Source organism: Prenolepis imparis, unplaced genomic scaffold, assembly GCF_030444845.1.
Source record: "Prenolepis imparis isolate NDT839.2.m4 unplaced genomic scaffold, iyPreImpa1.0 SCAF_3, whole genome shotgun sequence".
Lineage (NCBI taxonomy): Eukaryota > Metazoa > Arthropoda > Insecta > Hymenoptera > Formicidae > Prenolepis > Prenolepis imparis.
This window is the reverse complement of record NW_028141161.1, coordinates 8,414,085-8,441,536: the sequence shown is the minus strand read 5'-3', so window position 1 is coordinate 8,441,536 and position 27,452 is coordinate 8,414,085. Positions and strand designations below refer to the sequence as shown.

Genomic DNA, 27,452 nt, shown 5'->3' with positions numbered 1-27,452 from the left:
GTCGTCGGAAAGTTATGTAAGTGGCAAACGAGCGATCAGACGACCGACTTGCGTTTCGTTGCGCACCGACCAGACACGCTGCCTCCGGGAATGAGACAGAATTGATGCACATCATCTCACACATATAATCTCAAAATTCTTATAAGATCTAAAATATCATAACAATTTCTAATACATAAAAAATACATTTTCTAAAGATATAAGATAATTTTAATTTACGCAGCATACGTATATAAAAACAAATTCCTCGTATTATAATATCTAAACTTTCCGCCAGTCCTAATCACAAACTTATGCAAAAATTTTATCAACCCTTATTATATTAATCCTTCGGAGCCAGTCAGTGGGAAATTAGCCGCCTTGTACGTGAGAGTCGCACATGTGCGTGCACCAGGAGCATTTCCGAGGAAGGGTATTGCACGTTTCTAGGGATAGGGACACGCGAGGAGGCGTGGCGACAAAAGCGGAAGTTAAATCGTTAAATTTCGCTCAGTTCTCTTTTTTTTTCCGCGCAACTCGCGCAAGGGTGGCGGAAGTGCACCCTCCGTATTATCATCCTGCGTTCTCAAATGCAAAGACGATTGTTAAATATTTATTATTATTATAATTAATAATAATTATTATTAATTAGTTTTAAAGGAGAACGCGAAAAAGCAATTTACTTGAAAGCTGCGTTTTTATTAGGGAAAAGAAATGTTCTGACTCTTCTCTGACGTTATACTTATTGAAATTCTTTATATATTAATTATTAAAAATATTTATTTTGTATATATGTATATAGAATATTTAGACAATAAAAATAAAGTATCTTTTATATTACTGAGATCATAATATAAAATTATGATGTATATATATTTGTATATTAATAGGATGCATTTATCTTTTGATTTCAGCGAAGGTAGAGAAAAAGTACGCGTCTCGTTGTTAGGTCCACAACCGTCACCGGCGACGCCCGGTGTTCTCTTACTGGAGCCGATAACACACTTGACAGGACACTCGATAAACATGGCCAACAATCCTGCGGAACTTTTGACCACGCATACGGAGCACACCACGCCCGCATATCACGCGCAAATCAGGTAAGATTCACTATTCTGCTACGAAATTTTCAATCATATTTCAATACATAAAAGTCATAAATCACTCATTATAAAATAAATATAATAAACATCAGAGATAAAAAAAATTATATACAGAAATACAAGATTTATGAAATTATTAGAGAATAAATTAGATAGCCATCAAAGAAAGGGATTGAGAAATCATTAAAAATGATTAAAAATTGAAAAGAGGCAAACACATGGGTGTGTAAAGTTGGCATCCTTATGTTATGCTATCATAGTTCTGTTAAGAGTTTTGAGTTATTTAGAACCATAGGAAGAGTTCTTGATAATTTTTAGAAATAATTCCGGTCATTACGATAACGAAAATCAGTTTCAAAAAATAGGGGTGCCAACTTCACATTTTTTTATACATCGAGTTCTAATAGTTTTAAGCAGAGTTTTAAGGTTCTTTTAAATAGTTATATATAGTTCCTGATTATTTTTTAAAAGAGTTCTGCAATTTTTAGATAAAAAAACGTACCTTCAATATCGAAGATATATCTAAAATATCTTCGATATTGAAAGTATATGTTTTTTTGTCTCTATAAAAATTGCAAAACTCTTTCAAAAAATAATCAGGAACTATGTAACTATAAAACAATTTAAATTTACTCACCTCACGGTTGCTCCTTTGTTGCCCGATGCCTCCCCGAGCCTCCTTCTCGTACAAGTTTCGAAACACTTGCACTCGCGTTATTTTTTTTCGTTCGCGACGCGCGGCGACGCCCGGGTTTTAGCTATTACAATCTTCGACGCGTTTCGGTAAAACGCGAGACTCGCGAGAGCTTATTCGCGCGCGAATAAAACCGAAGCTCCATTTTCGCGTCGCCGCTTATTCCAAGACCCACTTTTCGCAGGGGTTTATCGAACGAAGATGATCAAGAGAGCGACTTCGCCGCGACGCACTCAAGTCGCCGAAGGACGCAAGCGAGACGAATATTGAGCGAGATTCACGGCCGACTAGATCAATCTCGCGCGTGCGACGCGATCGCATTTATACGATAATTAACCACCAAAGACGCTAATTAATACACTCGTCCTTTCGCGGACCGGCAAGAAGCGCGCGACCGTTGATCAAGAAGAATCGAAGAAGAGCACTGGAGGTGGAGCTAGACTGGCACTGCCAGGTTTGGAACGCGCAACGATACGTCGCGCCGAGTCATAGTGGTGGGAGCATTGTAGCGGTCGCGACGCAACGTACGTGCGAGGTTCAGCGAATCACGTCGCGACTACATGCCCCTATCAGGTCGTAGTGGATTCGCCGAGCTCCCACGTCGCGACTGCTACAATGCCCCACCACTACGACTCGGCGCGACGTATCGTTGCGCGTTCCGAACCTGGCAGTGCCAGTCTAGCTCCACCTCCAGTGCTCTTCTTCGATTATTCGTGATCAACGGTCGCACGGTTCTTGCCGGTCCGCGAAAGGACGAGTGTATTAATTAGCGTCTTTGGTGATTAATTATCGTATAAATCCGATCGCGTCGCACGTACCGACATCGCGCTCAATGTTCATCTCGCTGCATCCTTCGGCGATTTCAGTGCGTCGCGGCGAAGTCGCTCTCTTGATCATCTTCGTTCGATAAACCCCTGCGAAAACTGGGTCTTGGAGAAAGCGGCGACGCGAAAATGGAGCTTTGGTTTTATTCGCGCGCGAATAAACCCTCGCGAGTCTCGCGTTTTACCGAAACGCGTCGAAGATTGTAATAGCTAAAACCCGGGCGTCGCCGCGCGTCGCGAACGAAAAAAAGTAACGCGAGTGCAAGTGTTTCGAAACTTCTACGAGAAGGAGGCCCGGGAGGCATCGGGCAACAAAGGAGCAACCGTGAGGTGAGTAAATTTAAATTGTTTAATAGTTACATAGTTCCTGATTATTTTTTGAAAGAATTTTGCAATTTTTATAGAGATAACAAAACATACTTTCAATATCGAAGATATTTTAGAAATATCTTCGATATTCAAGGTACGTTTTTTTATCTAAAAATTGCAGAACCCTTTCAAAAAAAAAAATCAGGAACTATATACCTATTTAAAAGAACCTTAAAACTCTGCCCAAAACTATTGGAACTCGATGTGTAAAAAAATGTGAAGTTGGCACTCCTATATTGAAACTGATTTTCGTTATTGTAATGACCGCAACTATTTCTAAAAGTTATCAATAACTCTTCCTATGGTTCTAAATAACTGAGAACTCTTAACAGAACTATGATAGCATAACATAGGGGTCCCAACTTCACACACCCAGCAAACATCTAAAAAATTATCTTTTATATTATCTCGTTTAAATAAATTTTTCTGGATTTGCATTATTTTTCGATGTACGTTTTTTTAATAAAGTAGTTCACGAAATTCTTAGAAAAAATTTAAAAAAGCGAGCACAAAAATCATCGAAGAAAATGAGAGACACTGTCCGGAATAATTAACCTCCTGCGCACGATTCGCGCGACCCTTGACGATCTTAATGGGCCGGAAGTGACGTTACTTTCTCTCTCTCGGTCCCCTTTGTGTCTCCGTCGACTGGTACCACCGCGCTACCAAACTATTTACGACGATTCTCCGCGGTTACAGACTTGCTCGTGGTATAATGTAACTATTACGCGAGCTATCGCTATCGCTATTTCGACATCACAAGCGGTTTCGCCCGCACATGTAAATTTTCCAAGAAAGTTTCTTCTTTTGTCAAAAAGATATATAGTATTAACTGGCGAACAATGAGATGTGAATCTTCTCTGAATATAGAATGATCACGTGTAATTATATTTCGTAACATTTTCAAGTTGACGTTTTTAAACCATCTTCGTAGAACAATTAAAAATTTTACAAGCTATAATATTTTGTCGGAATTAATTCAAAAGACAGCGAGAGAAATAATATTTTTTCCAAAGTTTCACGAATCCAAACATCAAGTACCAAAATATGTTTCTGTCATTTTACTTCTTGTCATTTTTTAAATGGATTATCGGACTGAAATCATACCTTAAAGGATACTTTTTAGTCTCCAAAGAACTCTAAAGTAACTCCGGTACGAGGATGATAAAGATTAGCGCGTGCGATGACAGTTGATGAAAGTAAACGCAAATAGTTTGCGACTCGGGGAGGAAGAACCGACGATTTACCACATACATATACATATATACATATTGCACGCGCATACATACATATTGATACAAACTAATATGCATATCTCGCGGTGCCAGTCGCGGTAAATAGAATTCGAACAGCGCGCGAGCATCTAAATAAAGTAAAGTTGATTGCAGTCTGTTTACTCTTAATTTCGGAAAAAGAGTTAGCGCACGAAGTGTAATAAACTCCGCGATAAACAACTTACTTACTTTAGATTCTTCCGAAAGACTTTTGCGTGATGGAACTTCGACAACTCGTATTAAAATGCAAAGAAAAAGGTTCTACGAAATTCTTCAGTTCTTAATTTATATCACAGGTTTACGTAAATATACGTAAATAAATTTCTATAATCAATCTAAAAGCAATTGTGTGTTGGATTACAAATAAATTTAGATAGATTTTATTTGAAGTATACACACATTTTAGTCCTAGTCACTTTAAATGACAAAATTGCACAGATATTTGACGTTTCGCGCATTGACTATTGTCACGTTCGATCCTTATGTAATTCGTCCGGCAAAATGGAGAAAAAAAAAGAACCAGTCAAGCCTTCCTTTCTCGTTCGAAAGCATATCGATAATTTTTTACGAAATTCTAATCTTCTAACCGAGCGATGCAACGCGCGGTTGCAACGATTATGCACTTGCAGTATATAATACAGACATTGTTGCTTACTATTAGTAAAACACACGTTACATAATTCGCACATACGTCGCACGAAGTTTCTAATTGCTAATGCAAGCTAACGTGACAGCAAACTTCGTCCGCGTGAAAAATCATCGGCGCGTAAAAAATTCCCCGGACAATTTTGTCGCGCGTATAAATTTCGCAATATTAGGATCTCAAAAGTCAACTCACGTATTGCTGAAACTCGTCGAATTTGAACTCAGACTTCTCTTTCATCCGCTGGCTTTATAAAGAAGCATACATGGAAACTAACATGCTTCGCATAAAATCAGGAAAAAAAATATTAGCCATCATAGCTAAATTTTAACTGTCCCTATATCTATAGCCAAAAATTAAGCATGTAACTAAATTTCAGATGTAATTGGAATACAATTTAGCTATGATGGCTAATATTTTTTTTCCTGTGAACTATAACTGATATCAAAATAAATTTTTTTTAATATAAAGAAAAGCCAAAAAAAGAATATCAGCCATCATAGCTCAATTTTAGTTGTTCCTATATTAGCTATGATACACGAAGAGAATTTTCTCTTAGAATTTACCCTGAAAATCATAGTAATCGTGGGACAATATGGAAAGAATTTTATGAGAATTTCTCTGTTTAATATTTATCACAATAAAAATAATAATATCTACACACTAAAATATAAAACATGTTTGATTAATTTAATTTTTTATATTTTATTGTGATAGATATTATTATTTTTATTGTGATAAATATTAATCAGAGAAATTCTCATAAAATTCTTTCCATACCATATTGTCCCACGATTTTTTCAGGATAAATTCTAAGAGAAAATTCTCTCTGTAGTTAAAATTTAGGCATGGTAATGACTAATATTTTTTTCCATGAACTAACTGATATAAATATAAATTAATTTGATATAAAGAAGAGCCCGAAAAGAATCAATTCCAAACTCGTCGAAGAATCCGTGGACCAAATACGCGTATCTGTTCGGCATTTTATATATCCAGGATACATATTATTGCGCAGTCGTCCTTTCACGCACACATATATCGCAGTTTTCATTCATATATGCACCTGTGCGCGCGCGCTTCTCGGATACATCCGAGAGAGAGAGAGAGAGGGAGAAAGAGAGCTCGACTTATAGCTCTGCATCACCACCACCAGCACCGTCACCACCACCATCACCAGCAACGCCAGCCTCGCCAAATCGCGGACACCAGCAGCGCCCGGCACCGACGCGACGCCGCGCTGCGCTTCTGGTTCACGCGCGGGTTCACCAGACGAGAGGTGTGGTGAGGTGAGGTGAGGCGCGGCGACGTGTCCGGAGAACGGGGAGAGATCGATATAGCGTGGGTGGATGTGCAGAGGTGCGGTGAGGCCGCCGCCGCCAGTCGTGCTGTCGGCTGCATCGGCGAACAATCGCGTGCACTCTTTCTCTCTCTCTCGTCGTTCCCCTCTGTCGCCGATCAGTTCGTCTCTCTTGCTCGTTCTTCTTCTCCTCTCTCTATCTCTTTTTTCTCCCTTCGCTCTCTTCTCCCTTTCTTTTTTACGTCGTATGCAGCCGATCGGATGCAGCGGTTAGTGTCGAGTCTCGGGATCGCTGCATCCCGATGACGCGGTGATAAGCGAGGGTCGTACGTCGTGATAAGGCTGGGTGACACAGTGGCACAGTGAATGAACACAGTGGGATTCACGCTACGGGATTTATCAATCGGAATTAATCGATCTCCGGATCCGACGAGAGAGTGAGTCTGGGAAATAGTCTATCGCGAGATGATCATCTTGGAGATTCGTCTCACTGCGTGATTGTTTTCGGAGATCTGTTCCTTTTCCCTCTGTCTCTCTTTTTCTCTCACGTTGACGCACGTGTGTGCGCAAGGATGCGGGGCTACGTGCGATTTTTCTCAGGGTTGGAAAGTCGCTGCAAATTGCAATTTCAATGATCGTGCGATTCCGCAATCGCAATTCTGCGACGCAAAACGCGAGCTCTGACCGATTCGCGAATGCACGATGCACACTCGTGAAACCACATTTTTTTATTGCATATCATGTATGTTTCATTATGGAGATTTTTTCCGATACAACGCTGCAAAGTTCATATGAATATGTTAAGAATTTGAATAAATGTGTCGATTTTCTGCGGACGAGAGATTTTCCGCAGAGACACAGAATTGCCTCGAATTAGGAAATTCTCAAATATTTTTTTAACAAAAATTTAATTTCATAAAATAATTAAAAACATTTTTTTTTTATTTAATAAAATTTAATTCCAATGTATATTTTTCTCTATTTTTACAGAATTCTGTTATATACGCACAATTTTACGTTTTTCCGTACAATTTAATTTTTATAAATCTGCGTTTTATATTAATAAAAGGGATGAAAAATATATGAAGGGAAGAGCGCGCTTTCTTTGAAAGAAAGAAAAATAATAAACCTTCAGTTATTGACTTTTCCGCATGCCATCTTGCTTCCGTGTATATTTCTAGTGATCTATAACCACAGTTTATATACTGTGCATTTTCCTTTGTTTCCTTCTCTCACAGTTATATTACACATTCTTTTATTTGTTTTATTATTAATCGACAATAATTTCCAACTTACTAATACTGCATTAATATTCAATCGCCGTATTTATTAGCTCAATCTATATGACATAGTATACGCTGTTGAAGAATTAATATTTATCAGCGCTCGAATCGTTTTTTCTTCAAGTTTCATGACTTTAAAATTAAACAGTGCTCTTTGCGGACGTAAAGTTTCACGTCGTGGAAGTTACGAGATTCGCGAGGTGGAATTCGGGATGTGTCCAAGTCGGAGCAGCGCGTGCCAAAGATAGCGAGCGCAGAAACGACGACTTTGTCGAGAGTCGTGACCTGCCATAGAAAGGTTTAAGACCGTACACGGGCTGAACCCTGTTGATCGCCTAATTGCTTGATTAAACGTAGAAGCGTGAACTGCCCTTTTACCAGTGAAATGTTCGCCAAGCATGATTCCGTTGATCTCTCAAATTATTAAGATTCAGTAGCATATAATCGCGAGGCATTTAATTTCGTTTATTGTAAAACGTGTTTCAATAATTTTATTTTTACATCTGAGAGAGAGAGAGAGAGAATAAGTAATAGATTTTTATAAAATTTATATGAAGATTCATATTGAAATTATATTAATCTAAAATAATAATTATATTTCCGATTTTTGTTTTACTCTTGAAAGTGAAATGATTTATTTTACGATTTAAGTTTTAAAAATCTTTACGATTGCAACTGGAACGGATTTTTTTAGGCACGATAGAAGGACGTGACTTATTACTTATTACATTCGGGCACAACCGTGTCGTTCGTAAAGTCTGGAAAAAGCATTTACGAGAGCGTAAAATCGCGAGTAAAACGGTGCACCGAGATATATCGCGAAGAAGCGAATAGGTTGGGACGATGGCGATCACGACATGAATTTTTCAGCGGAGATTCTTCTCTTTTTCTCTCTCTCTCTTCCTTTCGTCGCATGTTGGAGAAAAACGCGCGTTACCACGAACAGGATAATAATAACTCATCCTCGTATACGTGTGCGCGCTTCGACCAGCTCTCTCGTTAATGCAAAATAGAAGAATCAGAATGCACTATTAATATCCTCGTATAAGCAGTTGAAGTTTTCTTCGACTTTGTACGGAGTAAAATTCTTAAGCTTAACAAACTACCTTAACGCAATTACTTTTGAACAATTATCTGCAATTATTATTCCTTGATCTTTTTAAGTTGACAACTTTTCTTTGCTTTTTACTCTCTTTAAAAGGCTTAATATGAAAATACTAAACAAAATTTATAAAAATTTAAATTAAATTAAATTAAATTTTATTGAAAAGCTAATACTTCGTATATTGTAAAATAAAATTTAATATTCTCGAGAAAATTTCCAAAATTAATCGCAAACGGATTGACACGGTGTGTCGTAGCGTTAAATCTCGCGTTGAAACTTAGCGACAGAGGCTCGGTCGAGCGATGCTGTCGTGACATAATTTTTGCCCTCGCACTCTCACGACCTCCTCATTTGAATGACGCTCGCCCTCTACCTCGTTGATCTCCATTAAACCTTCTTCACGGGGAAATTCGGTCGCACAGGTCCTCGTATTACCGTCAATTACCAATTACGTGTCGATAAACGCGAGTAATGTCGTTAAGTGGATTATACCAACTTCTATGATGACAGTAAGCGACGACAGTTTGCTCAGTGGCGAATAATCGTGAAATATTTTATTTGCGTTTAATTATCACATCATAGAATTTTTCCTCCACTTATATATTCGTATAAAATTTTTAAACGTTAAATTTTAATGCGTTAAACCTTACAGAAATTTTAACGCAATCGAAAGCAAATTCCTTTTAATATTCTCAACATTGCATATCTTGGATTAAAATTTACTTGAATTAAACGCAGAATTTTATTGTGTTTTTCTTTTATTGATTATTAATTAATTTGTCTCAAATTAAGCAAATTATCTTCAATCTCGCGATTTCCATGCTAATCACTAGCAAAAATAATTTCAAGCGCGACAGAATGATTATTGCGACGAAATGGCGTCTCAGATATCAGATAATCACGAAGCTAATTGAATATTGCATTCATCCCTCTCGTATTCCTCCCACTCTACCTGCAGGCATCGGAGAGCCCGATCCAGGTACATACATAAATGAAGTCGATCACGCAGTCGCACAGCGGCTGATGATGAATCCGTGACGACGACATGCGGCGCAAACGCATGCACGCATGTATACCTCCCCATGCTGCGTGACCTTATACTCAGTGGCCCATATACGACACAGATTGCGAAATTAGGTCGTAATACTTCATCTTTTTCTTCAAGAAGCGTTTTTCGGCCCGGCGATTTGAAAAATCTACACAGAGAGAGTTTTCTCTTAGAATTTATTCTGAAAATCATGATAATCGTGGGACAATATGGTATGGAAAGAATTTTAAAAATATGTTTGATTAATTTTACCATACTCTTTTAGTAATTTTACTATACTTTTAGTAAAATTAATCAAGCTTATTTTATATATTATTGTGATAGATATTATTATTTTTTATTGTGATAGATATTAATCACAGAAATTCTCATAAAATTCTTTCCATACCATATTGTCCCACGATTACCACGATTTTCAGGGTAAATAAGAGAAAATTTTTTCTCTCTGTGTACGATTAAAATATCGCGACTATCCTAGTTTTAATCGGTAAAAGCTATACGTTTCATTTCATTATGTATGCTCTGTAAAAGCATTTTTCATCTTTTTTAATTTTATAAAAATATTTTTTTTAAGACGCACATGTTTTCATTATAAAATATAGATATACTTTTTATTCCTCTCTTTTTCTAATTATTTCAATTCGTTCGGTTCGATTCTCTCTATTCGATCGTAATTGAGAAGCATTCGATTTCGTGTAAAGAAGACGTGTATCCATGTGGAAGCAGCCGTGACCCATATTCTCACCCGAGTCGTCTAACCCCCATAATCGCTGGGCACGAAGGCCGAAGAAGGGAAAGACGGCGGTATGCACCCTGTAAGAGGGTGCGTCGTTACGACGACAGGGCAGGCGGGCAGGGCGAGGCCGTGTCGGCCGTTAATCGGGATGAAAATGTCAAATGGCTCGAAATAGTCGATCGCGGAGTAAAGGATGGCCGGCGGCCCTACACTTTGGTTGTAACGGAATCGCGAATACAAAGAACCGTCTATTCCCCCTGCGCACCTTTAACCCTTCTGAATGTATAAGGCATGCCGCACTGACTTTTTCACGAACTATATTCAGCGAAATCTATCCTCCGACACTAGGGACACACATGGATATCGAGTCGCGAAAAGGTCGATATTTCGTCAGTTGATAGCGGACATTTCGAGCGAGAAGGTTCATATGGACATAAGAAAGTTTGTACGAACTCTGTGATGCAATCATATTTGTCTGCCTGATTTTAAAATTGAGTATTTCCCTTCTTTGTATGAGAGAGTAATAAATAAAATTAATTGAGTTAATTAAAGTTATCGACTTAAAATTACTTTCATTTATTACTCGATGTGTTCTATTAATATTTCAAATTAAAATTATTCCTTTCTTTTCAATTTTCCAAAAGCTGAAAATATCTTGTCAATTAATTTTTTTTTATATATATTTTTGATATTTAATTTCTAATTATATTGTTTACGTGATATTAATATGTTAATTTTGATTAAGCTCAGACTGTTTTCACATGAGAGCTTATTATTTTTATGAACTTAAAGAAAGCATTTGATGTGGCTAACGAATTGAATGATTAACCGAGATAAATGAAGTGTCCCCTCCATATGAGATCTGTACGTTAATTGGTCGACAGAGTTTCATTCACAGAGAAGAAGAGCGCTTTGTGCGTGTTACGCTTCGCCGATAAGTGAATGAATCTTAAACGAGTTAACGGGTAGTTCCCTGCTTCCTGAAGAAAAATGCTCGCGTTCTTCGTTCGTGTCTTATCTCTTAGAATGTTTTTCTGTTTCAAGCTTCTTTCTTCGTAGCTTTATATTAAATGTTACATTTTACTTCATATCATACATATTTTCTATATACCACTGTCATTTACTTGCACATTTTCACATGCATTAATTTATATGTACACGGTTCTTGTTTCTAAAAAATTATCTATGAATCTAAAATGAAGATTTTTCATTGATCTTTGCTGCTGACTAATAGTTATTGACACAAGTTTTTACACTTATATGGATTATAGTCATACATCTATTTTTTATATATATATAAAAAAAACAAACAATCTTGCCTTTGTTTCGTAAAAAAAACAAATATAGAAGATTACAATCCGCCTTTGTTGTAAACTAGGAGAATTTCCACCGATTCTCGATAAATCCTTGTTTCGTGTGTCGAGGAATCATTGAAGCCGTACGTTGTACGTTGTAAACAGTATCGAATCGATATACGACTCCGTGCTCTACTAGGCAACTAGTTGCACAACTAAGTGCAAGTCACATCCTAGAATTCCTTTCTCTTTATTTTTTCTTTTATAATACATACACACTGATCGATTATCTTTTTCAATATCATTCGTATTTTAGAAGAACTTTCTTCGACATTTTTTAGCACTTTATTTAAAAATATCGCTATTTGATCCTTCTCTTGTATAATTAATCTTGACATACATTCTTTATATCGGTACAATAATATTCAAACTCGAACGGCCATATTAGATGTATCAGAAGCACGAGTAGAATGCGAACCCCTCCGAAGAGTGGAACGCATTTCTACTTCGAGCGCTGACTCAACGTGTAAATTTCCGGGCTATTTTCGAGTTGCTTCTGCGCACATCCTCGAAAATATTATCGCGAATGAACAAATCGCCGAAGAATGATTTCTCTTAACGAGCACATACATGTGTGGGAAGCTAATTTAACATATAAATTCGCGCACGGCGGCCATGTCGGAGAGAGAGAAGAGGAAATGGGTCACGGACTTTCCCGAAATAGGTCGCTCCTCTATAAAGATCCGCTGGAGCTTTCACATGACGGAAGCGAATCCCGGTTTGTCCGCGTTACACGAGCAAAGCTAGTTCGCCACCATGTCGAGCTATTATCATGAACAAATATCCTAGAAAGGAATATTTATATCAGCTGTATTTAACAAATTCTTTTACCTACATTAATTCATATATGCATATATAAATTAATATATGCGTATATGAATTAATGTATATAGAAATTAATATATTGTATATAGGAATTAATGTGTAAAAGAATTTGTTAAATACAGCTGATCGATTAGACTGAAAAGAAGAAGTTGTTTAAAAGTCTAGAAAAATCGCTATATCTCCTCTTCTTTTAAAATTATTTGTACTACGATAATTTAAAATTATCGCATAAAATATACGATAAAGCAGATTAATTTTTTAAAAATAAAACGCATATATTTTCAAAGCCTTTAGTAAATCATGAAGTATATATATACACACTTTATGATTTACTAAAGACTTTGAAAATATGCATTTTATTTTTAAAAAATTTATCTGCATCATATATTTTATGTGATAATTTTAAATTATCATAGTACAAATAATTTTAATAATATTACTGTAGTGCATATAATTAATATGTACATAATATATAGTTGGCGAGATAAACTCTAAAGATGTAAAGAGATCTAAATTATAAAAATAGTTTCTTTTAAAAAATAAAAAAAATTGAACTTATTTAAATGAGACTACGCGCTTTCGCACTTGACAGCATATGCTCTGCTGACGGAAACCAATACATCTTGTTGTTTTCATTAGTCTCGGTGCTAATTCCAGGAACGTCCCAGATAGCGTTCACGTTCGCTCATTCCATCAATCTTCTAATTTCTTACGCCAGAAGAGAGTCGGATAAACACTCGATAGACCATTTCGTATCGGACAAAACACAAAACACACTCGATAGTAGGTTTTCCTTTTGGCAAGCGCTACCAGCCCCGAAATAACGCACGATTCTCTTTCCCTCTTTTTCTCTCTTGTTGAATACTAGTGAGAAAGGAAAGGAGCAAATCCCAAAGAGAGAAAGAGAGAGAGAGAGAGAGAGGGAGGAGAGAAGAGATCTCCCGCTATGCGCGAAGACTCTTAAAAATAAAATCTTACATCGCTCTTCAAGTTCGTTCGCGCGAAATCGGCCAAGTTCCTCTTCGGCGAGGCGAGGACGTTCCGGTCAGTCTTCTGGTTAATCTGTCGAGTTTTTTTTATAAAAGTGAGAGCACACGATGAGGTATATGAGAATCGACTTCGTGCTCGGTGGAGCGTGAGAAAGTGATAGAAGGGGAGAGAAAGAGAAAGAGAGAGAAATCTCGCAGAGAGATTTTGCCGCTGTCAAATGTTGCTGTGTATGATCGAAAAATGACGACCACCCACGGAGGCCACGTTTACTACGTGATTAAGGTGCCCAAGGACATCACCGATGGCAACGAGAGGTAATCGTACTCGACAACTCCTTTACATAAGCACCCCCGATCTCCTTTGGTACCTCTTTCCTTCTGTCTAGATCCTTTAGAGCCGCTTATGGCTTCTTCATTGCTTGCGTCTCATCTTCCGTTCGTAAGCTATCACAGAGAGAATTTTCTCTTAGAATTTACCCTGAAAATTATGATAATCGTGGGACAATGGTATGGAAAGAATTTTATGAGAATTTCTCTGATTAATATTTATCATAATAAAAATAATATCTATTATACTATGCAGTTTAGTAAAATTAATCGAACGTTGTTTTATATTTTATTGTGATAGATATTAATATTTTTATTGTGATAAATATTAATCAGAGAAATTCTCATAACATTCTTTCCATATTATCCCACGATCACCATGATTTTCAGGGTAAATTCTAAGAGAAAGTTCTCTCAGCGTAGACGTATTAAATGTCTTTTGATAATGCCATTTTTTTTAAACATATGCTTTAGTTTTTGCAAATCTTAAATTAAAAATTTATTTAAAAAAGAACTCGAGGAAGGAATGAAATACCGTACATTTTCTGCTTTCTTCTTTCTCTCGGAAATTATCTGAAAATCGACTTGAAACGACGTGGATGTCTCGTGTACAATGGTACTTTTCATCTCTGATCTCTTCCCGTTCATTGCTTCATCTCTCCTTCCGCATACCCTTTCATGCTTTCCTCTCCTTCCCTTTTTCCTGTCTGTGCTCGTCTTTCTTCGTTCACGTTCCGCTTTCTTTTCATCACGAGAATAGTCAACTAGGTTCGATCGCCGCGCGGTCGTGCTCGAACTATGCGCCGCGTCGGCCTCAAAGAGCAAAGAACGACGTCGTCTCTTTCTCGGGGGTCTTCAACCCCTGGCCAACTATATAGATCTAGACGACTGGCTGTATAGTAACCGGAGATTTGCCAACGAATCGCGACGGCCGCGTCTGATATCGCGAAAAATGAATACTTTGTGATTAAAAGTACGAAGCCACTTTTAATACATCGTGACAAATTCACAATAAATATCGTTTATAAATTAAGAGGCAAAATAAAAAAAAGATAAATCTTATTTTTAAGGTATATAATAAATACAAAATTTTTACAATTTATTTTATTTATATAGCCTCAAATTTCCTTATTTGTTTAAATTATAATAATGTAGAAAATCGAGTAAAAAATGAAATATTTTAAAAAATAGTTGGATGCTAATTGGTTTAGTTTAGCACAATTTATTAATAGTGTGTGTTTAATACTTTTGATTATTAATCTTTCCTTGATCGCTGCATAAATCAATTAATATTATATAATTAGTAAATATTAAGTAAATGTCTGATATATTATTTAGAAATCGTCAGTTAAACGTATATATAAGATAGAAAATAGTATAAACGAAACGAGAAGATATATAAAAGAAACTCAATCGCGTCATGAATCGCCTTTAGCAAAGTTGTCTCGAATTGATCGGATAATCTTATAAGAACTCGAGGAAAAATGGAGATTGCATCGATTGCGATTCGTCGTCTCGTCGGAAATCCGAATCGATCTTCATTTCCTACCTTAGACTAGACGTTATTTCAACATCGGCGATTGCAACGTATATAGAATCCCGGTATAAGAATCATATACATATATTAAATCGATAACAGAAAATGAGTTATCAAAGCTCGAGGAATTTGGTCTAATAATGCAGTCGCGCGAATTTGCGCGACAGCAATTAGAGATCTAATCATAATATATATTGGCAAATTTTAATTTAATATTATATCTCTGATTTACCTATATTATAAAATATTAAAAAAGAAGGACAGAAAAAAAAGGACTCTGATATCCCGAAAGAGACTGATAAGGCAATGCGATATGTTTTTCAGTAATGTGTCCTCCCGGACTTCGCGAATTTCAACCGCGAACGAGAGAATCGCGCGGCCCTGCGCGTTTAATTTCCTCCTCCGCGATCAGGAAGCACCGTGCAAATCGACCGGAAGTCCGCGTACGTAGGTAGATGCGCGCGGGGGCGCACGTGCGCTGCAACAAGGCAAGGAATGAAGTGCACCAACAGAACGGCGCAATTAAGCGCAGCGCACAATGCCGATGCTAATGTCACGGCCGTCGAGGCGGGCGCGGCGATCGCACAATTGAGCGTAATTTACTTCGACGTGACATTCGCGCCGCGCCCGCAGTGAATTGGTATATTGCTATAGCTGTATTTAAAATATAGAGACGTTTAAATTTAATAGCATTTGTATTCTCTCTTTTTTTCATCGACGAGCAATTATCTCGCGGCGATAAATCGGCAATGATGAAACGATACGAATTATTGATATAACATATATATAGATGCATTAAATTGATTGACGTATTATAAAAAAAAAAAAATAAAAATAAAATAATCGCGAAAAAAGAGTACGATATTAAGTATGATTATGTATTCATGTGCATCATAGCACTACTTTAATATTATAGAATAAATATTATAAATGTCTCTATATTTTTTTACTTTATCGCATATCTGTTGCGTGAAACTTTTATTTCGGCCTGTTATTAGTGTTCCCATGTTTTTTAAAATAATTATACGATTATTCATCGGGGGCGCAAAACTGCATTCTTGTTTGTTGTGATTTTTCATCTGTGGCATATCTTGAGAACCATGGACTTGCGCAAACGCGAGGCGTGCGTGCGTCCGTAATTAGCGCTCTGTGAATTGGAATTTAATTAGAGAGTCGAGGAAACGAGTTACGGAAGGAAGAGCCTTTTTCATTTTTTTTTTTTTTTTTTAACGTATAATATTTATTATCTTCAAATAAAAATAATTATTGATAAATTATTATTGATAATTAGTAAATAATTATTGATAGCATCAACTAGAATCGAAATACACATGTGATATTTTTGTGCTTGAAAAATAGAAAGATGCAAATCCAAAAAGTTTATTTTTCAAGAAAAGATTTCGTAATTTCAAAGTACTTCGTAACTTTCAAAGTAAATTGAATAAGTTTGATAGTCAAATTTATTATTATAAGTGATAAATTAAATTTATTGTCGTGCATTAATCTGTTCGACAAATTTTACATTTGTTCGAATGATGGCTGTCAGTTTCATTCATTGTTATTTTTTTTCCCAGTGTGTATCAACGATCTTTATCTCGTATTCAAAGTCTCTCTCATTTCCATACAAAACATTATTATATACAACAAGATCCATCATTAAGATCTCATGCGCAATAACAATCAACACGTGCCATATATACATGTTCATTATATGAAATATTGATGAGTCATTTACTCTGGTGTAAAGTTTTAGCCACAGATTCTTCATTTAAAGAGGAAGATTCTCATAAAACGATATCATTAGCTTCTACATGTATTTAAAAACAAATAAAGATAATCTTTTCGCCGATTACATTTAAAGAGATATAAATAATTACATCTAATTCTTTATTTAATTTTAAACTAGAACAACACAAGCGCGCGCCATTCCTCGATTTTATATAAAAAAGAATGATATTTTTATATAAAGTTTGTTTAAACTTGATTAACAGAAATCAGCTGATTAAAGCATTAATTTGATAATTAAATTTTAAGATAAAAATATGTTACAAAAAAATAATGTTATAAATAATATGTTAATTAAAATAATACTGTTATAAATAATATATTATAATACTTTAAACTCGAATAATATTTTTTGACAGAAATCAGCTGATAACTGTCAAAAAATATTAATCGAGTTTAAAAGGAATTATAACATATTATTTAAAACATATTATTATTTTAATTTTTATAACATATTCTTATTTTAAAATTTAATTAGCAAATTAACGCTTTAATCAGCTGATTTCTTTAAAAAAATATTAATAAAGTGTTAATTTGCTAATTAAATTTTAAAATAATAATAGGTTATAAAAATTAAAATAGTAATATATGTTGTAAATAATAATAGTTATAATAGTTATAATTCCTTATCTGCGATTAATATCTTTTGACAGAAACCAGCTGAGGCTTTATAACATTTGCATTAATATTTTTTGACAGAAATCAGCTGATTAAAACGTTAATTTGTTAATTAAATTTTAAAATAATAATAGGTTATAAAAATTAAAATAGTAATATGTTGTAAATAATATATTATAATGCCTTAAACTCGATTAATATTTTTGTCAGTTATCAGCTGATTTCCAAAAAACATTAATTGCAGATAAGGCATTATAACATTTTATTTACAACATATTACTATAGCATTAATTTTTATAGCATATTATTACTTTGAAATTTAATTAGCAAATTAACGCTTTAGTAATATTTTTTATAGAAATCAGCTGATTAAAGCGTCAATTTGCTAATTAAATTTTTAAATAATAGTATGTTATAAAAATTAAAATAATATGTTTTAAATATGTTGTGGTACTTTAAACTTCATTAATATTTTTTGACAGTTATCAGCTGATTCTGTCAAAAAATATTATTTTTTTAGAAATATCATTCTTCTTTTTAATATAAAACTGAAGAATGGCGCGCGCTTATGTTGTTCTAGTGTTTTAAATATATTGTTATAGTATTTTAAACTCAATTAATATTTTTTGACAGTTATGAGCTGATTTCTGTATCATTTTTTTAACATAAAATCGAGGAATGGCGCGGGCGTAGCACGCATCTGTATTTTTCTAGTCCTTTTGTGAAAAAGGCATATTAAGTCGATTCTCGCAAGTATTGTTGCCTTTTTTTCGCGATGTTGATTAGCTGCCTCTGCCTCGATTTGCGTTGTGCGTTATATTTATAACATCGAGAGGCTTTCATCGCGAGGGTTAGCAGTTTGTCCAAAATAAAATAAAATAAAATAATAAAATAATATGTTTTAATACTTTAAATTCGATAAAAATATTTATGACAGTTATCAGCTGATTTCTGTCAAAAAATATTAATTGCGGACAAAGTATATATTATAAGTATATATTATAACATATTATATTATTTACAACATATTATTATAATTAAAATAATAATATTTTGTGAGTAATATAATATGTTATAATACTTTATCCGCGATTAATATTTTTTGACAGAAATCAGCTGATAACTGTCAGAAATATTAATCGAGTTTAAAGTATTATAACATATTAGTTTTAATTAATATTAATACTGAATTTTTATTTCAGTATTATATATATTTTATTTGTAATTCTCTCAGTATTAAAACATATTATTTTATTATTTTATTTTATTTTATTTTGGACGAACTGTCAAATTGTTAATCCTCGACCCTCGCGATAACAGCTGCTCGATGCTATGAATATAACGCACAACGCGAATCGAGATAGCCACTCAGTATCGTGAAAAAGCGACAACAATGTCAATAACATGCCTTTTTTAGATAGGGATATATAAAAATATATATATAATATAACATGGAAATAACATGTCTTTTTTTAGAAAGGGATAAATTAAAGGATTTTAATTTCAGAGACTTGCGTAGAAATATTTCAAATATTTAATATATTAAATATTTGATATTAATATTAATTAGAAATAAATTAATATTAATTTAGTATTTAATATATTTAATTATATAGAATAGAGTTGAAAAATTGAGATAAAAATGATGCATTTATCTCGACAAGTTTTTCACAAGAAATTTTACCTTAGATTTAAATAAAAAATATACCCTCACGGAGTTATTCTGTATATAAGAATTTTCCATATAAACTGAGCGTTACAACAATGTCTTTTGATTTCAGCACGGACAGCGGCTGGGACAACCCGTTCAGGCCAGACGGCGATCTTTCCCGGGAAGCTGATGAAATCGTCGAGCTGATAAAGGGCGGGAAACCGATCACGCCGACCCCGGGTCAGAACGCGCCGCCGTTACCAGGATGCGATGGCAAATCGGGCGAGCATGACTCGTCGAGTACCAGTCCGCTTCTCAAATCCGCGAACTGTCACTCGTCACCTAGGCCCGGTCAAGAGAACGGCAGCGCTCACGGTGGCACCCCCGCCAAGGGTCAACAACCTGTCAATGAAAAGGTGAGAGACAAAAAAATCACTAGAGAGAGTCGATAGCTTGTGAACAATCCTTGATCTTAATATTATAATAATTCATTAATTCAATAACATTCGAATAATGTCTGAGCAATCTTACGGTCTATTGAATTAATTCTTTAATATTTTTATTTAAGATTCAAGGATCTAGAAGACCAAGATATGACCAAGATATACTATATGATCATAATGTCATAATTTAACAGACGCGTTTGTTAAGATGAAATGTTTCAATGCTCTAGGCAGCGTCGTCGAGGACCGCAACTGTGGAAGTCGCGAGGATGACGGCGCAGGGTCCGGGCGACGCGTCACAGATCGAGCACGTCACCCTGAAGAAGAAGCCTAAATGCAAGTGCTGCGTGCTGCAGTAATGACCGCGCGACGCAGGCGGCAGAGACGTGCACGCGAGAGACGGACCCTCCTCCACTGTCGGGAGCGTGATTTCAGAAACTCTTCGGCTTCGAGGCTTTCGTAGAAGTCGCGGCTGGACAGCTCGAAGCGTTGAAGAGCGCGAGACGAAAGACGCGTTAAGGACGCGTCGATGAAGCAACAGCTTGGAGAGAATTATCTCGAAAGAGATGGACGTTCCGAGCAAGAAGAAAGCGGCACTCTGAACATGCTTGGGACAGAAGATTACTTCTTGGAAAGAGAAAAGAGAGTTTCGTCTTTAGGATGAAGAAAATGATTATTGGAAAAACGTGGAAAGAGATATATGAAATGAAAATAATATATATGATCGCGAAGGGAATATATAAGAAAATACTATCAGGTTGCTGAAAATCTGAAAGTTGAAATGGACGAAAAATCGAATGATGTGCCGAAGAAACACTTTAAGGGAAACGCGAAAGGTACCAGCACACTAGGTTGATCAGAAGAACGAAGGACAAATTCGAAGAGGCTGAAGAAGTTGAAATCTCTTTTAGGATGTCTTAGAAAATAACAATAAAAGTTAATTCTTGCGGAGGAAGATTGAACTCTCATTAAGTTATCTCCGGGCATGGGAAAGAATTTCACGATCCGTACGGAAAATCTAAACAAGAAGAAAATTAGTGCGCGAATGAACATTGAACCGTTTCTCGAGGTAGTGACACGTTTTACGTTGGCGCAAGAGACCGAAAAGATAGTAAAGAAACGGGGAGACAGAAAAAAGAAAGAGAAAAAAGAAATCTATATATATATATATTATACATACAAAACTATATTGTAGATACAGAATGGTAGCTGTATAGCTTATATGCTTTTACTATCGTGGTTAATTATCGTCAGGATTATCGTGATTTCGAGAATGCATTGTGCGCGTAATGATAGAGTAAGAAAAAAGAATGCATGAGAGAGAGAGAGAGAGAGAGCGCGAGTGTGCGATAGAGAGAAAGGGCAAGACGACGATGAATGAAATGATTAGGGGGAGGGGGGGGGAATGCGCGACAAGGCATGTAAAGTTCCGCGGGACGTTATTCGTCCAGTAGATCATGGTGCGAGCAAACACATCATCGTATCTGAGGAAGCTAACTCAGCGGCTTCGATCATTCTTTAATGCACTGCGAGGGGTATTCGACGCAAATTAAATATCATTGTGTACAGAGTGTGCCAGATACACCGCAGTCTATTGTATCTATGAATTCGTTTATCAATTTAGAAATAATCTTCATTATTTTACGGATTTTTTAGTATTTTACACTTATAATTCAAGAACTTAGCTTATATTATCAAGAGAGCATTCGCGGTTTTTGACACACCTTGTGAACAACGTTTTATTTCATTAAATTCGTCGGAGGATTTCGTAGATAAAATTTTTCTCTTTATCTCTTCTTTCTTTCTTATTGTTTCACGATTTTTTATTTGAAGAATAAAATACTCGTCTCAGTTCGTCCTTTCTCTTACTTTTAATGCATTTCTGGAAAATTCATATTTTAAGATTTTACATACGAAAAAAATCTCACATTCGTGAAAATTAAAGCTGATTCAGTGATCACTATTTATTAATAAGGCAGCTCGTTGATAGTATTTCTAATTTTATCTACGAAATCCTAAAATGAAGATTATTTTTGCGCAGATACAAATGGCGCTTAATGTGTTAAACGGTATGGTTCTAATAAATTAATTTCTTTGGAACCTTCAGCCGTGCCTCTTTCAGAACGTATCAGTTGTGATTGCCCTTAAATCGATAAGTTCAGCCCTCAGTTTTGTCCGCTAGAATACGAAATTAATCTCGATTTTTTTAGAATGATCGTATGTGAAGTTTATATTATAAATCATGCAAATATTCGATTCTTGATTTTTTCGCGATTTCACGTTTTTTAGGGACGAGAAAGAGAGAAAGAGAGAGTTAACTCTTCTCTTACGATTAATTATGGTGAACAGAACTGCGCCTTTTGAACATGTCGAGGGTTCGATCTTGAAGCTTCGTTATGTTCGACCGAATATCTAAGTGCATTTCGTTAATTATCGTCATGGGCGCTGCTAGAATTTTTCATCAGGGCTCGCATATGCAGGATCATTGTTAGCTACCTTTTAAAACATAAAAACCTTGTGGTCAGGTTTATTTTATACGTATATTGAAATGTTGTGTGTTATATTGAATTGAAAAGAATTTGTAAAGATTCTTCTTTTAATCTTTTATTTATACTTGAATATTATCAACACAGTATTTTATAAAATTAATTAATAAGGATTTCTTCGCCGTTTTCGTTATTTTCGGAAACTCAAATGGGTGCAAATATGTTTTCTTGCACTTTTCTCACGACGCCCATGATTTTTGTGTACCTGCGTTAATGAGTTCCGTGTTCGATCAGGGCGAATCGATTTAAAATTTACATTTTGACGATGAATTTTAATGTTATATAATTTAAATTTACTATTTAAAGAAACAACACAACAATTGACTTTAAATTAATCACAGAATCCGTCATTAAAATTAAAATGCTTTAGTATTATTCGGCTCACCCTGATCGACGGCGAAGCGGAAGTGCGTGAGGTGCCGGGGAAAGAAACTGAATTGTTTAAACAGTGTCGAAGATACTATTTTCCTAATTAACGAGCCGCTTGAGGGGGAAATCTCGGCGCCTCCCTGCTTCTGCAATGGCGATTTTTAATGAAGGAAAACAATTTATTATGTGAGAACTAGTCGAAGGTATCGGGAGGTGTTAACTCTTCGTGGCGGCGATTAAAAAAAATATCTTTTTTATATTAATTGTTTTAAAGTCCTAGTTGCGCAATATAATATCGAAGAAAAAAAAGGATATTACATCGTTGCATGCGGAGTATGATACTGATATTGAAATCTGGTGGAAAATTTAATTTTCAATTGTAAAATATGAAAACTATTTTACCTTTTTAAAAAATATTGCGATATTAATTATTTATTTATATTAATCGATATTAAAACAATTCAGTTTTAATCTCATAGAAAATAGTATGCAACAATTTTCCCTTTTCTTTTATCTGCTTCTTTTTTACAACGTGCTTTCTCACAGCTTGTGTTAATTCTCGAAAGGATTCTCCGGGAATTTTAACAAATCCGATACTTCGCGTGCCGCGAAGAGCCGATCGAGCGCAGTTTGCGCAGCGCAGTGCAAACGAGAGAGATCTGTAACGCGCATACCTACACACGAGAACCTCTTAACGTCTGTTCCCACGCAAAATGTTGACTCTGCTGAGCTTACAGATATTAAACGAATATTAAATGTCTTGTTAAAAAAAAAAATAACGTGTGAAGGATGTATTGCGACTATTGACACGAGGCCTACAAAGATGGATCCCAAATATCACAAATTTTAAGTATGTTATTAGTATCGAAATTATTGTCATAATTATAATTTGTTATATGCAAAAAAAAATTCATGAGTTTGTGATTCTTCGGATCTCTTCTTGTAAGCCAACTTCCAATAAATTACCGCCCATCCTCTCGGCATTCAAGAGATTCCTTCCCAGAAAATGCGAAATGATAAGTTATCAAGGAAAAATATAAATTCGGACGAGCTATAAAAATTATATATAATACTATTATACTGCTGCTCATTAATTAATGACTTACATGATGTTGATTGAAGTATCTGAATTACGAAAGAGATGTATTATTTATTAAGCATGCGAAACAGCTGATCAATTCAAAATACCTCTCGACACTATCCATCATACAAAGTTGCAACGACATACATTAATACATTACGGCCACTCGCTTGTAAATATCACGCGTTGTTGACTCGCTTTTTACCGAGGAGAAGAATTCTCTTATTATTTCAAGAAATTCCATATCTGAAAAGATTAGAAAAGAAATCGCAACTTGAATCTTCTTGCATATAAACGTTTCACATTGAAAATTTGAATTTTACAGAGCTGCTAGTAAAACAAAATAAATAACCATCTCTCAATTATTGATAATTATGTTAAAATTACATAATTATTAAAACTATATTGTTTTGTTTAGCTACGCAAGAAGTTTTGTTCGTAAATTAGTTTGCGACGCAAGGAATTAAATTACAAGATGTAGAGTGGATTTTATAGTTTTTCGCGATTTTTCTTACATCGACATATCTACGTCTACGCATACGGATTCGCAATCTACGATCCTTTCGCTGACGAGCGCCAAGTGACGAAATCTTGAAGACAACCGATGGGATTATGTTAATTGATATTGCAAACATGGGATATATATGATGATATGTACACATGTTTACGAGATTCAGGTTAGATTTATACAATGGAATGTTTTCTTATTTACAGACATTAACCGGCTTTTTTAGTGTCTCACTAGTGATTGATTTATCGGTGCAATGATCTCTTTAAATTTCTTATTATTTTATTCTTTCGTGATACAAGTTTATTTAAGAAAATTGATAGCTCTCTCTCTCTATTCAATATTCTTCTCATTATTTGTGTTATCTAAAATATCGATTTTATATTATTAATTATTATTCTCAGACAATGTTTGAATCATTACGTTATTATTTTTATATATACTTCTTAACTATTATTAATTATTGTTAATTATTATCTCATTATATTTAGATAATTGTTGTATTATTAATTTTTCTTTTTTTTCAGTTATCTTTTTATAAAATAATAACTCTCGCGTGTGTATTAATTATCATTAATTAAACGCGCAGTTTATTGTGTCATTATCGGTTTGTAGGGAGTTGGCTCCCTATTTAGGATCGATACACGAAAGTATGTCAGCTATAATCACAGTCTCGTGGTAACTTATGCTGTATATGCTCCAGTACGCGTCATTGCTCGTTTCATTCACGATCCTCTCGACCATCCTCGTGATACTCTCGAACGTCGTATCCTACGTCGTAGCGATAGTTAAAAATAAACGACGAGTAAACACGACAATTATCAGACTGCGCGAGAAGCTGGCAGCCCCAGAGTAGAGTCTGACCCACAATCTCTCTCTATTTAAATTATTGATAAATTATCCAAATTCTTTGTTACATTGAATAGAAATTATTACGTTATTGTTTTCATGAAATCTCTTTTACATGATGAAATTTCCTGTTTTTTTGGAAAGAAACATAGAATTTTTTCTTAGAATTTATCCTGAAAATCATGGTAATCGTGGAACAATATGGTATGGAAAGAATTTTACGAGAATTTCTCTGATTAATATTTATCACAATAAAAAATAATAATATCTATCACAATAAAATATAAAATGTTTGATTAATTTTACTAAACTATATAGTAAAATTTACTAACTATATAGTAAAATTAATTAGACATATTTTATATTTTATTGTGATAGATATTATTTTTTATTGTGATAAATATTAATCAGAGAAATTCTCATAAAATTCTTTCCATATCATATTGTCCTACAGTTACCATGATTTTCGGGGTATAAATTCTAAGAGAAAATTCTCTCTGTGAAGAATTTTGTAATGATATAGTGGTCTTAAATATTGATTAATTTGATTAATAAAGCATTATATAACGCGAATAGAAACCTACCATCTCAACTTTCACCATATAAGATAATTTATAAGAATGGCGTGATAAGATCTTAATCCCCCTATTGTTACAAATTAAACTTTATCCAGAGTCGCATGATTTTTATTAATCGGAGTTATTGCGCAGATATGTGATATAATTAAATTTATTAAAATCTATTTATATACTCTCCGGTTCTGGTCCTCGCATATATACGCATGTATACATCTTTAAAACATTGACATTTGAGCATATACGTCGTGGGAAGAAACAGATAAAATTATGAAATCATAATGAATCGATGATCGAATGCGAGATGGTCAGTTTCTATTCAAAGATGCTTTCAAATTCTTGCATAAACATAAATTATGGTAACTCGAATAGCTCTGGACAATTTCTGACATTACATAGCGCTTACATATTTAAAGATAAGAGAAGATAATAAATCATTTCTGCTTCTCTCGCTTCAGAGATGATTAAAAAAGATTTAGACAAATTTTTCGATAATTCCGTCAGCTATTATAATTAAGAAATAACAAATGAGGAGAATGATATATAAATTAGAATTTATCTCGTGAATCGACACATTCTAATTATTTACATTATACATATTTTACGCGCAAAAGAGATAATAAAATAAAATAAATTATAATATTCTTCAATAAAATGTCCGAACAATATATATAATCTTGCCCATCAAGTTTTACGAATGAAACGAGATAACGTATAAATCAGAACGATATGCAAATTAATTAACATTTAACCCGCGAAGCGCGAAGTGAGTCTCGATATATCTCGGAGAATTTAATTTTATATCGGTAAAAGTGTTGAGAGATCAGAGTAATACGACGCTCACGATTCACTCTGTCATTTTTTGCGGCAAAAATTCCCGATAAATAATATTTTATATTTATCTCATCGCGTTGTTGCGTGTGTGAGCGAATGTCGGACTATAATTTTGCGTGTACATACATACGTCGTGCTCGCGTTGCGCAAGAATATTTTTGTACATCTCGCGAGAGTTCTCTTAAACGAGAGAGGAGGTGTATCGAACCTTTTGCCAAAGTTATGCAACTGATGAGAGTGATGGTGTCTTCGTTTCATATTCTCTGATACATCGAACAATCTGAAATCCATAATCCTTATTAGTTGCAACATTCCAGTCGAAAATTCGCATTCCATTTTTCAAGAATAATCGAAGAATAAGATTTCGTCATACATCCTTGGCTCTTTAATTTTTCAAAGCCTCGACTTCTTCGAATATAATTTCATAATTTATCGATATATTAATCAATCCATGAAGAAAAAATTTGATTCATTATATTAATAGATTATACGTATCTCAATCTGAATAAGAAATTTGATATAGTTTAAAAAAGACAAAGTCTTTCTGCCAAGAGCTTTATTATAAAATTCGTGTAACACATACATTACTTGGAATTTTTTTCTCTATTCATTCCATCGATATCGATCGCTATTACTATTGTATGCAATAGATTCGATAATCGATTCGCTATTCGGTGGCATCGCGACAGAAATAAAATGTCAGAAACAGCGGCGCATCCTATTAAGAGCGAACGTATCCTATTAAAGGTTCAGAGAGCATTGTTCGTTCTCCTGCTCTTAAAACGAGCCAGATCGTCGGAAT

At 34.8% G+C, this 27,452-nt stretch overlaps 1 protein-coding gene across 2 annotated transcripts in view; it reads left to right on the top strand.

Moving 5' to 3' along the window:
- The window catches only part of LOC145934508 (uncharacterized), a 69,928-nt gene extending 46,346 nt beyond the window's left edge, over positions 1-23,582 (top strand). For both annotated transcript variants that reach the window (XM_083034977.1, XM_083034978.1), the window contains 3 exons: positions 894-1,079; positions 19,576-19,861; positions 20,119-23,582. In XM_083034977.1, coding sequence (XP_082891103.1) covers positions 894-1,079; positions 19,576-19,861; positions 20,119-20,247 — 601 coding nt within the window. In that variant the 3' untranslated portion in view covers positions 20,248-23,582. The remainder of the gene's footprint in view (positions 1-893; positions 1,080-19,575; positions 19,862-20,118) is intronic.
- Positions 23,583-27,452: the final 3,870 nt, after the last annotated feature.